The 12,437-nt window shown below is 53.5% G+C and overlaps 1 protein-coding gene across 5 annotated transcripts in view; it reads left to right on the top strand.

Annotated features, from left to right (window-relative positions):
• The window catches only part of SHROOM4 (shroom family member 4), a 65,182-nt gene that overhangs the window by 40,986 nt on the left and 11,759 nt on the right, over positions 1–12,437 (top strand). For all 5 annotated transcript variants that reach the window (XM_019481921.2, XM_006268158.4, XM_019481922.2 and 2 more), the window contains 2 exons: positions 2,122–4,510; positions 7,395–7,456. In XM_019481921.2, coding sequence (XP_019337466.1) covers positions 2,122–4,510; positions 7,395–7,456 — 2,451 coding nt within the window. The remainder of the gene's footprint in view (positions 1–2,121; positions 4,511–7,394; positions 7,457–12,437) is intronic.

Genomic DNA, 12,437 nt, shown 5'->3' with positions numbered 1-12,437 from the left:
CCTCTGAGTCTTCAGCGTCACTCAGGGCCTGATCTTAAAGCACCAATTATCATTACATAGTTACCACCAATGCATGTGTAGCCCCAGATCCAATGAAGATGCCTGACATTGTTTCTGTCTCTGCTTTCGTGGGGCTGGCTGGCTGCCCTAAGCAGACCTGAACCTGCCTAGCTTTCAGTTGGATGTGACCTTCACCTCTGATTTCCCTGGGCTTGGGAGCACTAATTGCAACTTCCCCTGAAGAATTTATTTGCCTTTAAAAGTACCTGTCTGCACTCTCCACCTTCCTCTCTCTCTCTCTGGCTGGGTATGTAAGGAGTTCTGTCCAAGGGAAAGCCAAGTCACTGTTGTCCCATAGAGGGCTTAGGCTGTTTCATTATCCATCTTTCTAGAGCAGTATTTATAGTCTGTGTTCATCTTGCCCTAGAATTTTCTGCCTGGTACCACATTGTTTCCAGTCCCCTATGTTCTTTCTCTTGCTGGATCCAATTCTTACCAACCTTATGCCTCCCACCTGGGGTGTTTTGGGGCTTTGCTGAAGGATTGCAGAGGTCCCTGAGCTGGGCTGAGCACCTGAGATCTGTCTAAGCAGAGAAGCCTGGCTCTCTGGATTTTTGCTGGCTGATTCTTTTTCTCCCCAGTGGAAGATTTCCCTGTTTTTAGCCCTGGTTTGGTTTTGTCAGAGCTCCGATCCTGCTCTCAGCAGGAAGGGTGGTGACAATGGAGGAGCAGGATGCCTTGCCAGCAAAGGAGCTAATGAATTCCAGCTCTGTTAGCCAAGTGGGTAGTCTGAGAATGCCAGATCACCCCAGAGTCCTGGGGTAGGGCGGGAGAGAGCACGCTGCATGCCCTGTGCACTCCCAGCCTTTCTGCTGGGGTCCTGCTCACCTCCAGCCAGCTCTTGCCTTCACGCCAGCATCAGTGAAAAGGCTCACAGGCTCCCTTCAGCTACAAATTCTTCTGTTCCTGCTGAGCAGAAAGGTCAGGCACCAGGGCTGAATTTAGAGCTGGGGTAAAGGTGGGGCACCAGAGTGGTTGGAGCTGCACCAGCTCACCCAGGAAGTAGTTTTCCCACTTTACTTGGCCCTGGTGAGATCGCAGCTGGAGTACTGCATCCAGTTCTGGGCTTCACACTTTAGAAAGGTTGTGGAGAAGCTTGAGAGAGTCCAGAGGAGAGCCACACACATGATCAGAGGTCAGGAAAACAGACCTTATGAAGAGAGGCTGAGAGGCATGGAACTCTTCAGCCTGGAGAAACAAAGGCTCAGGAGGGATTTAGTGGCTGCCTGTAGTTATGTAAGGGGTGTGCATCAGGAGCTGGGAGAACATCAGTTCATGAGGGCACCCCAAGGAAAGAAAAGTCTAACCGTCGCAAACTCTGGGAAGACTATTTTAGGCTGGACATAAGAAAAAACTTTATTGTCCGTGTCCCCAGAGCCTAGAATAGACTCCCCCCAGAAGTGGTGCAAGCACCTACTCTGGACACTTTCAAGAAACGCTTAGATGCCTATCTTGCTGGGATCATTTGACCTAATGTCTATGAAATCCTAGAGCTGGGTTTAACACCAGATTACATCTCCAGGGAGCCAGTTCCTGGGCCGTTTATGCCAGCCTAGACCCATGTGGCATCCTGGGGGGATGCTATGGCAAGAGGGTGACAGTGGTGCTGTGACGGGGAGGAAGGGACACTTCTGTCTCAGTGCTGGTCCTGGTCAGGGCGTGAGATACTGTCTTGGTTCCTGATGTTCGTGATTTAAAGCTTGTTGTGTGGTGCTGTACCTGCAGTGGAGCAGCTGACAGGGGAGTTCTTCTTGTCCTGGCCAGGGAGTGGCAGAGGATCTGGAGCTCACAGTGCATTCACCTCAGCTTGCAGAATGGCAAGCATCACTGGCTGGCTCCACTGTTCAACAGCAGTGCCTCTCACCCTTGCCTCTGGCAGCAGGGCCCTACGCTGTGGGCTGAGCAGAGGGGTGTAACTTTGGTCCTGGGAGGGAGGTGGGGTGTGTTCCAGTTAGTGGGCCAAGGACCTTGGGTTCTGCCCTTGACATGGGTTGGCTGAGGAGAGGGTGTTTGCCAGATGGCCCCTAATGCTTGTCCCCTCTCTCCCCCCTTCTCCCACAGTGATCTGTCTCTGCAGTGGAACCAGATCTCTCGCCATTGCAGCACTGACAAAAGCAGCTCCATTGGGAGCATGGAGAGCCTGGACCAGCCCAGCCAGGCATACTACGAAGGCCATCTCTCCCCCATTGACCAGAGCTTGTACCAGAACAAGAGGGACTCAGCCTACAGCTCCTTCTCAGCCAGCTCTAACGCCTCGGACTACGCCCTGTCATTGCGGCCTGAGGAGACCTCCTCCACCGACTCCATCCTCCAGGGCTTAGGCCCCTGCAAGCACCACGACGGGCGCTACCTGCAGACAGGCACAGATGGGGCTGAATCCCCAGGCAGAGCTGGCTTGCACCAGCTAGGTGGCCACCCAGCACCCAACTCCAGACCATCCTCTTGCCCTCACGAGAGCAACTTCTCAAACTCTTCTAAAGCACCCATCCCTCCCCAGCCCCCCATGAGGAGAGACAGCCTTCAGGTTTCCAACCCGCAGCCAGCTGGCACAGACAAACGTCGTGCCTCTGCCCCACCCAACTCCCTGCAACTCAAAGGCAGGTGGACCTCGGACACCTTCCTGTCACAGCATGACAAAGAGCACGAGGGGCCCTGCGGTCAGGCTCTGGGGATGTGCCCAGGCTACCCAAAGGAGCGTCTTTCGGCTGACCAGTACTACATGCTGAGCTCCCACCCAGACAGGCAGCAGCACAGCACTGAGCAGCTTGTGGGAGAGAGTTTGGAGCATCCTCAAGGGGTGCACGGGCTGCATCAGGACAGAAGTGCCCCTGGCAGGGACACAAGTGCCATGGCAGAGAGAACAGCCAATGGTGATCTGCCCCCTTCTCTTTGGAAAGGGCACATGGCTCACCGGCACAGTGCCCCTGAGCAACTTCTGGCATCCCAGCTCCACTCTCTGGAAGTAGCCAGTGGCAGCCAGGACTCCCAGGTGCTGCCTGTTCAGGATGGGCACCAGTGGACTGTGTCCCCTTTGCACTCAGAGCAGCAGAGCCCAAGCTGGTGCCCCCTGGCTGCCAAAGACCTACCCTGTGGTGACCCAGCTGTGGCCAAGGAGTGGGCTAACGACCATGCTACAGAATCCCAGTGCTCTGCAGGCTCAGCCCAGGATGTAGGGCATTGCCAGTCACCCTACAGGTGTTCCCCAGAGCCAGAGAGGCCCTGTGGTGAACCAGGGGAGCCAGCTGCTCTGCAGTGGTCTGCCAGCCTGATGCCTGCCTGCAGTATTGAGATGCTAGCAAGAGAGGGGAAAGAGCATGAGAAAAGCAGGCCAGCCACTAGGAAGATGGGCCCCTCCCATCACCGCTCAGCTCATATGCGGCGAAGGAATGAGCGCTTTGCCACCAATCTGCGCAATGAGATCCAGAAGACAAAAGCCCAGCTCCAGAAAAGCAAGGGCTCTTCAACCTTGCTGTGCGGGGAGGAACTGGTGGAAGAGACTGACGAGCCCTCCAAGAGCACCCCCTCCAGGCCGGTGTCCCCTCTTGCCCCTGCACCCTCTCCCCCTGTGCAAAGCCAAGTGCCCAACCCAGGAGACAGGAGCTCAACTAGCATGGCTCGAGCCAGACCAGAGCCCCTCAATCCCGAGCCAGATGTGGCTTCTACCGAGGAGGCCAACAGGAGCCCCAGGCACCTGACTGACAGGAATGTCCCAGTGCCAGAGACTGTGAGGAAGGGCCCCTGCCCACCTCCTCCTGACAAGGAGAAGCCAATGGCCCTGGCAGGCAGGTGCCGGTGGAAGTGGTCTCCGGAGCACAAGCTGCAGCCTCACCTGCCTCAGGACTCCCCAAGCCCTCATGAGGCTGAGGTGTATACCAAGGGCCCAGATGCCCCAGTGTCCCCACCACGGCTGCCCGAGGATGCTGTCCTCCTGCCCTTTGCTGACAGGAGAAAGTTTTTTGAAGAGAGCAGCCGATCTATCCCTGGAGCCCACCACCCTGGCCGGCATAGGAAGCTAGCCAGCTTCCGACCCAAAGCAGCAGAGTCCAACACCTTCCAGCCTGTGGATGTGGAGCGCTGGGACCTGAGGCGCCACTCCATGGACCAGTCATACACACCACTCTCACCCGGAAAGCAGAATGCTGCTGCCTGCCCTGAGTGCTGCCTGGACCCCCCTGTGTGCTACAAGCCCATCACACGGCACAGAGACTTTGAATACCTCCGGGCCTTTCCTTACACCTGCACTGTGCCAGGGCCAGTGGTTCACGAGCCCTGCCACTACTGCTCTAGGGACATGTGCCCTAGCCTGGTCCCCAGAAACATGCAGACCACCCACCATGGTTACCACTGCCACCCCCACCCATGGGCACGTTGCTCTGATTGCTGCTGCCCATCCTCACACAAGGTCCTAGAGGAGAGTGAGCCCTGGCCTCTGCAAAAGAGCTTCATTCCAGTAAGACATACAAAAAGCTAGAACTCTTGGTTCCAAAATGATACCTTTTATTAGACCAAGTGGAAAATGGCAAGAAAATTTTCCGTTTCTGCAGCTGCAGGAACAGAGCAGACTGTTTCAGGGCCTGGGCCTTGCAACAGCGGTGTGAGTTGCCCCTTTGGGGAGATGCATGCGTGTGTGTGTGTTAGGAGACCCAGGGCTTGGCAGTTGATGTGATCTGCCTGTCTCTAGGCTTGGCATTGCTAGGAATCACGTCTTTTTCCCACCTCCCCACTTTTGCCTCCATTTCTGCTGCTGTGGCATTCACAGGACAGCAGGAGGCATTCTCTCCCATGGCTGTTATAGCTCAGAAGTGGCTGATCTGTGGGCAGAGTGCTGGTGAGCGAGGTGAGGGGTTAGGACAGATTCTGTAGTGCAGGACAGTGCCTTTGGGCTCTTGATGGCCACAGAATCACTCGGAGGCAGCCATTGGCTATGTCTGTCTGTTGCACACAGTGCAGATGGAGGTAGGGGCCTGGGTGGTGTAGTATATCACACACTATTGACCAGGAGTGGGCAAAATGCAGCCCGGGGTCTAGATACAGCCCGCCAGGCCATTCTATCTGGCCTGCGGGGCCCCTAAAAAATTAAAAAAAATTAATATTTATCTACCCTGGGCTGCTTCTCATGCAGCCCTTGATTGCTTGCCAAAACTCAGTAAGTGGTCCTCTGCCCAAAATAATTGCCCACCCCTGCTATTGACCATGATACTTGCCATACTCATCTGCCTTTTCTGGGGACAGCCTCTGGCATCCCAGCCCCTGAGCCTCCAAACAGTCCTTGCCTGTGCTGGGCTCCTGAGATGTGCCTCTTCCCATCCCTTGCTTCAGAGATCCCCTGCACCCGGTTATACTTGCCCAGCTGTGAGAGATCTTTACCAGCCAGGGGGCATTTCCTCTGGAGCCCATCTGTGCTGCTCCCAGGCTGGCCAGGGGACAGCGAGGCATTGCAGTTTGTGCACCTGCAGTGGGGCTGAGACCTCAGAGAACAGGGGCAGCCAGAGACCGGTATGAAGCAGGGAATGCAGTACTTGAATCCCAGCTATGCCTCTGATTCCAAGTCTGTCTTGTGCTGGCCCTGTAGGGTGGGAGACAGCAGCTTCCACCCTCAGGGGAGGTTGGATGCTGAGCTTGTAGCTGTCATTGCAGAAAGCTGAATCTTGACTTGGAAATCAGGATGTTTTTATATCTAGAAGGACTGCTGTGGGGTCACTGGACGGGTTCTGCTGTACTTGGAGCTCACGTTTTATTCTCTCTGCACAATATGGGAAAAGCAATAGCCCTGGCAACAAATGCCTCCTTTATCAGAAGTGGCCTGTGGAGTATAGAGGATTCCCATTGAGGTGCTCAGACCCAGGGTCTTCTCTACTGTGGCCAGCACCAGGTGCCCTGGGGCAGGTGCATGTACCCAGCTGTAGGCACATGCCTGGAACAAATACACTATTCACACACAATTAAACCATGTGTTGAGCCAATAAATGTGTCCTCCCTGGGTGCATTTACATATGCCTATTAATATACAGCAATAAACTCCAGAGCTTATTACTCCAGAGTTCATTGTTCCTGGGCACGCATCTGCATGTGGGCCTGGGATTGCAGCATGTTGAGCCAGGTTGGAACAGCCCCAGCTGGCTGGAAGCCCAGGGGGTCAGCCTGCCAGCCCGGGACTGCTCCCCTGGCTCAACATGCTGTGGAGGGGCTGGCTGGGGCATGAGAGTGCTTCATTGTGGAACTAGCCTGCAGGCAGCCCCTGCACTGAAGCATACTCGAGCCCCAGCCAGCTGGTGCAGTGTCTACACATGTGCTGCTGTGGAGTAAATTAATTTACTCCAGCCTAATAGAAGTGCACCAAAACATTTACTGCACAGTTAATTAGTCTACCGTGTTAGTAAATATCTCATGTAGACACAGCTCCTGTGTAGTGGAAAGGGTCTGGGAGTGTGGCAGTTCTTAAAGCTGCTGCAGCTCCTTAGCACTAATGGCTGGAGGTTGCTATAACAGTTGGCAGGATTCCCTGTGCCATGGGGTAGCGTTGCTTTCTGAGCTGCTTTATAACTTTTGCACTAGCTTTGGCATGTGCTGCTAGATTTGGCAGTGTGTTGCTGTTGCTCAGTCAGTTGGTCTGGTTGCTGGCCTGGCCACAGGGCAAAGCAGGGGCAGAGCCTCTCTTGGGGCTTTCAGCTCAGGTGCTGGAGGTGCAATTCCCTGCCAGGTCCAACTTGGAACCTAAATGCTCAGGTGCTCTGAGGTGCATGTTGGCTTTGTGAAGCAGAAACAGAGCTCTTGGCTCCCAGCAGCACCCTGTGTGCTGCTTTCCTGCTTGTGCCCCGCCTGGCTCCATACCTGTTGGGCTGTGATGGGACCTGCCCAGGCTGCTGTGTTGTAGGGAACACACCCGCCTGCCTCAGCTGCAGCAAACCCTGACATTGTGGTGCAGACCCAGCTGAGCTGGACAAGGTCTTTGTTGTAGTGCCACCCCATGGCCCTGTGGGAGTCAAATTGGAACAAGGGGCAGCAAATAGGCTGAATGGGTTTCTGACTAGCAAGGGGGGGCATTAGCAGCAAGAAGGATGCATCTCCCTGCTGAGACCTGCTCCCGTCTGAAAGCTGTTTTTGGCAGAACGTGACTATGAGGGCTGAAAGGTATAAATGTCCCCCCAACCTCTGCCTCCCATCAGTTCTGCTCCCCAAGGTGGGAACAGTTATGGGGGAAGGCAGTGTGTGGAGTAAGGTGGAGGTTTGAGCCAGACACCAGTGTCTGGGGCAGGAGGAGTGGGAAAGCAGCCATGCGGGGGAGGGGCACAGACTTATCCTGGCATTCTTGCTCATCTGATTTTTCTTTGCAGGAATTTCCTCTGGACGAATGGGAGCCCGCAGCAATAAACAGGAAGGCCAGCCAGTCAGTGAGGTAAGAGGTGCTGGCTGGGGGATGTGGGACTGACTCCCCACTTGGCAGGAAGCCTTTGATGTGGTTCCTTGAGTGAGGGGCAGATTTTTTGCTTTGATTAAAAGGTAAAGCCAGAAGCCAAGGCTGGGGTCCAGCAGGGTCACTAATGCCCCATTCATCCCAGTGTGCTGCTTGGCTCCCGCTTCCAGCTGGGCCCCTTGGGCCCCAAGGAGCAGTGGTGCTGCCTTACTCTGGGTGCTCTTCCAAGCAGCTTGGAAGAAGCAGCCTCCATCTGGCCTGCTTGCCCTTCCCATAGGATGCTGCTGCCCAGCCCTACAGCACCTGTGCATGGTACTATCCAGGGAAAAACCTGTCCTGAAGAAAGCAACTCCTTGTTGCCCCTGTGGTCAGCATGGGACCATCACTCATGGATTTGGAAGAGATGCCATAGGATGGTTGAGAGTAATGGTGCAGCTCTGCACATGTGGAAGGGATCGGCACCTGAGCAAATCCAATGGACTTTTATAACCATCTATAAACCCTCCAACTCCATAACACAGTGGCAGGCTAAAAAAAATCTCACTTTTAATCCAGTTCTGGTACAGTCAGGAACCACAGTGGCTTGGAGTTGGTGTCCAAGAGTTTAAAGCCCCCTGCCCTCTGACCCTTTCTCAGACAATCTGGATTGCAGAAGCCAAAATAAGTGGCCTCCATAATGACTCCTGGGATTTCATGTGTCTGGATGCTGATGGGACAGGCAGGCTGCTGGCCCTGCTAAGAGATTCCATTTATGCTTCTGCTGGAGGCAGGGGATTTCCTGTGGGTCAGGATTTCCTCTGGGGTGTTACTGAAAAGTTACAGAACAGTAGCTCAGCAGAGACCCTGTCCCTTGCTCCAGTGAACTGAGACAATCATCCAGCCTGCTGAGCACAGTGCCTTTTAGCTTATTTTGAAGGCAGAAGAGCTTGAATAAGTTCCCAAACTAAACCCTTTAAGGTTGTGAGCACAGAGTAGTGATGTAGGGCAGGAAGGGCCTTGAAGGTTGTTAATGGAAAGGTTTCCAGATGTAGAAGCCTCAATTTAGGTCCTTAAATCCATAATTTGGCACCTAATAGAGCTGTTTTTTCAAGTGAGTATGATGCCAAACAGCTGCTGTCACCACAAGCTCCCAGTTTGGACATGTGCTTCCAGACAACTGCCACTGAAACAACAATCCTCTGGTGATCTTGGAAACGGTCCTGGCATTGAGTGAATAGTTTTCCCAAGTGATTTAGGAGCATGAATCTTTGGAAAACCCCAACCTCAGTGCCTAAAGATAGATACAGGAGCCTTGAATTAGGCACCTGCTTGTTCAAACCTTCTCAGATTCAATTTAAAATTTGTTTAAGCCCCAAATACTTGGCATGGTAAAAGCAGCATTAGGGGAATGCCAGGAACTTTAACTCTGCCTTTTGCCTCATTGCACTGCAACCCATTCTGGTGATGGAGATGTAGGACTTTCAAAGCATTTTAAGTGATACCCAACACTTTGAAAACACGAGCAGGAAAATGTGGCTCATCAGCTGGACATGCAATATCCTTTTCCACCCTAGTATGCTTAGGAGCATTTTTCTGGATTGCAGTAGCACTTGAAGGCCCCAGCGATGTATATTAATTGGATAAATTACTGGGCTTGGTACAGGGGTAACTGGGTTATGATCACTGAGATGTGAGGTTGGACCAGGTGATGTAATAGTCCATGGTGTCCTTAAGTCCTGTGAATCTACAGCTAGGCTAGGGGTTTTCTGTGGTGGCCCTTGCTTCTCAGTGCCTTTGCATCTGTGACAAGGATGTGTGGCATGGAGTGGACGTGGTGTGGTAGCTTTGTGGGCTCTGATCTCTCCCCAGTGTCAGGAGAGTGACTGATAAAGTGTAGGGCTGTCTGGCTTCTCTACTGTAGGTAGCTGAGGCTTTGTTGTGTGTGGTGGTGGTGGTGAGGGTGGAACTGATAGATTGAGCAGAGGAGAGGTGGTGGTGCCTCCAGTCTCTACATCAAGATGAGATGCAGAAGGACACATCTTTGGCCTGTAAGTGGAGGCAAAAAGGGATTTGAGTGTCAGGGTCAGTGGAGGAGGTCCAGACAACTCATCCAGTAGTAAGCATATTGGCATGGCTAGAACTGTATCTGTCCAATGGGGGTTGTGTGGCTCTAGGAGGCTTAGTGAAGCTGGGTGACTGTTTGTGGTATGTGTTTTAGTTATTGCTTCCTCTTCAAGGTTTTTTTCTTTCAAATGAGCTTTCCCCAGTGTAAAATTTTCTGTCTTGGATTTTCCTTTTTTACAGGTATTCATTTGCCCAACAAAGGCAGATTCCTCTCTATTTGTTCCCTCTTAGTAAGTGGAAAGGCCCCTTGCTGGAGGCTACGTGCAGCAAATGGTTCTTTAACAGGAACTGGTGTCTGGTGAATGGCCAGTAGGTCAGGCCTCATGTCTGAAGGCTGTGCCTCTTGTTGGGGACCTTCCCAGTGAGGAGATTCCTGGATGATGCTTAACAGTAAGGGTTCTTCCCAGGTGGGGAAATGTAAGGTGGAGCATCTCAGAGGGGAAATCAGACTTACCCAGTACACAGTAAAGACGCCAGTACACCCTGTTGACACTGAAGCCTAGTACATGAAAGCCATGGCCTCCCCACAGCAATCTAGCATCATCTCCTAAAGCAGGGGTTGGCAACCCCAGCACATGTGCCAGAGCATGGCACACGAGGACATTTTGCTCTGCACACCACAGCTGGCTGAGGCTATGGGCAGCTGCTGTCAACCACACAGGTGACAGGGTGACTGCAGGCCACACTGTGAGGAGCCTAGGCTTTGTGGCAGGCAGCTGGGATGGATGTGGCAGGCAGCTGGGAGGTTGCAACCAGTGCACTGGGGTCCAGAGCTCCAGCCCAGCTCCGTGGCTAGTAGCAGCTGCACACGCAGATCCGAGCATATGGCAGGGAAGGGCCCTGGGGCAGTGCAGCCCCAGCCCCTTCTCTGCTGTGTCCCCTGAGCACACAGCCAGAGGGGGCTCCGGACCCTGGTGCAGCTGTTCACAGCCTGCCTGCCGCCTGCTGTGAGCCATGGTGGCAGTGGCTACATGTGCACCTTGGCACGCTGTGGGATCCTGGGGCAGTGCAACTCTGGCCCCTTCTCTGCTGGGTGCCCTGAGGTGTGTGTACCCTGTGCGCCCTGAGGGCCAGGGGCAGTGCAGAAGCCAGGATGGGGCCAGAGGAAAGGGAGCCAGTTCTTTTAGCCACTCCCACATTAGCACTGCAGGGAGAACTGCAATGTTTTGGATTGCAAACAGAAGTGGGGGCAGGGAGGGGGGCAGCTGGGATGTCAACACGGGTCTGTAGAGAAAGGCAAACTCTGGCTATTCCTTGGATTTCAGGAGCAAGATGGGGCAGGGGTGGGATAAATGCTGTTCCTTCTCTGCCTGTGGGCTCTAGTGGCATGCATGCATATGAGACAATTAGGGGACCCTGCTGGGAAGGGGAATGCCTGTGCCTGTGGCTAAGATTTGTGTGCCTAGTCTTGAGCATCACAGCAAGTAGAGAGGTTTTCCAAAGGGTGTGGGTTGGAAAATTGCAGGCAGTACAGTCCCTGTCTATGTAAAATCCCCAGCTCTCATGTAGTGCTTTCCATCAGTAGATTGTAAAGTGCTTTGCAAAGTAAGTTGGTATATCAACAGTACAGGTGGGGAAACTGAAGCACAGAGCAGGGAAGTGAGTTGCTCAAGGTCACCCAGCACTGCCAGCACACCACGCCATCCACGAGACAATACTGTCTTCCCAATGCAGCTAGTTTTGCCTCGGATTTGTGGGGGCAGGAGGGGAGAATAGACTGTTCAGAGTTAACTCACCCCTGCAGCCATCTTGTCCAGTATAAGCGGTAGGTAGTTCAGGGGTTTTCATAGATTCATAGATGTTAGGGTCAGAAGGGACCTCAATAGATCATCGAGTCTGACCCCCTGCATAGGCAGGAAAGAGTGCTGGGTCTAGATGACCCCAGCTAGATGCATATCCAACCTCCTCTTGAAGACCCCCAGGGTAGGGGAGAGCACCACCTCACTTGGGAGCCCGTTCCAGACCTTGGCCACTCTAACTGTGAAGAAGTTCTTCCTAATGTCCAGTCTAAATCTTCTCTCTGCTAGCTTGTGGCCATTATTTCTTGTAACCCCTGGGGGCGCCTTGGTGAATAAATACTCACCAATTCCCTTCTGTGCCCCCGTGATGAACTTATAGGCAGCCACAAGGTTGCCTCTCAACCTTCTCTTGCGGAGGCTGAAAAGGTCCAGTTTCTCTAGTCTCTCCTCGTAGGGCTTGGTCTGCAAGCCCTTAACCATACGAGTGGCCCTTCTCTGGACTCTCTCCAGGTTATCCGCATCCCTCTTGAAGTGCGGCGCCCAGAATTGCATGCAGTACTCCAACTGTGGTCTGACCAGCGCCCGATAGAGGGGAAGTATCACCTCCTTGGATCTATTCGTCATGCATCTGCTGATGCACGATAAAGTGCCATTGGCTTTTCTGATGGCTTCGTCACACTGCCGACTCGTGTTCATCTTGGAGTCCACTAGGACTCCAAGATCCCTTTCCACTTCCGTGCCACCCAGCAGGTCATTCCCTAGGCAGTAGGTGTGCTGGACATTTTTCCTCCCTAGGTGCAGCACTTTGCATTTCTCCTTGTTGAACTGCATCCTGTTGTTTTCTGCCCACTTGTCCAACCTGCCCAGGTCTGCCTGTAGCTGTTCCCTGCCCTCCAGCGTGTCCACTTCTCCCCATAGCTTTGTGTCATCTGCAAACTTGGACAGAGTACATTTGACTCCCTCGTCCAAGTCGCTGATGAAGACATTAAAGAGTATCGGTCCAAGGACTGAGCCCTGCGGGACCCCACTGCCCACACCCTTCCAGGTCGAAACCGACCCATCTACCACGACTCTCTGGGTGCGACCCTCTAGCCAATTCGCCACCCACCGGACTGTGTAGT

Source organism: Alligator mississippiensis, chromosome 8 (genome assembly GCF_030867095.1).
Source record: "Alligator mississippiensis isolate rAllMis1 chromosome 8, rAllMis1, whole genome shotgun sequence".
Taxonomy (NCBI): domain Eukaryota; kingdom Metazoa; phylum Chordata; order Crocodylia; family Alligatoridae; genus Alligator; species Alligator mississippiensis.
Note: the sequence above shows the minus strand (reverse complement) of the source record. Positions and strands in the feature narration are given on the sequence as shown.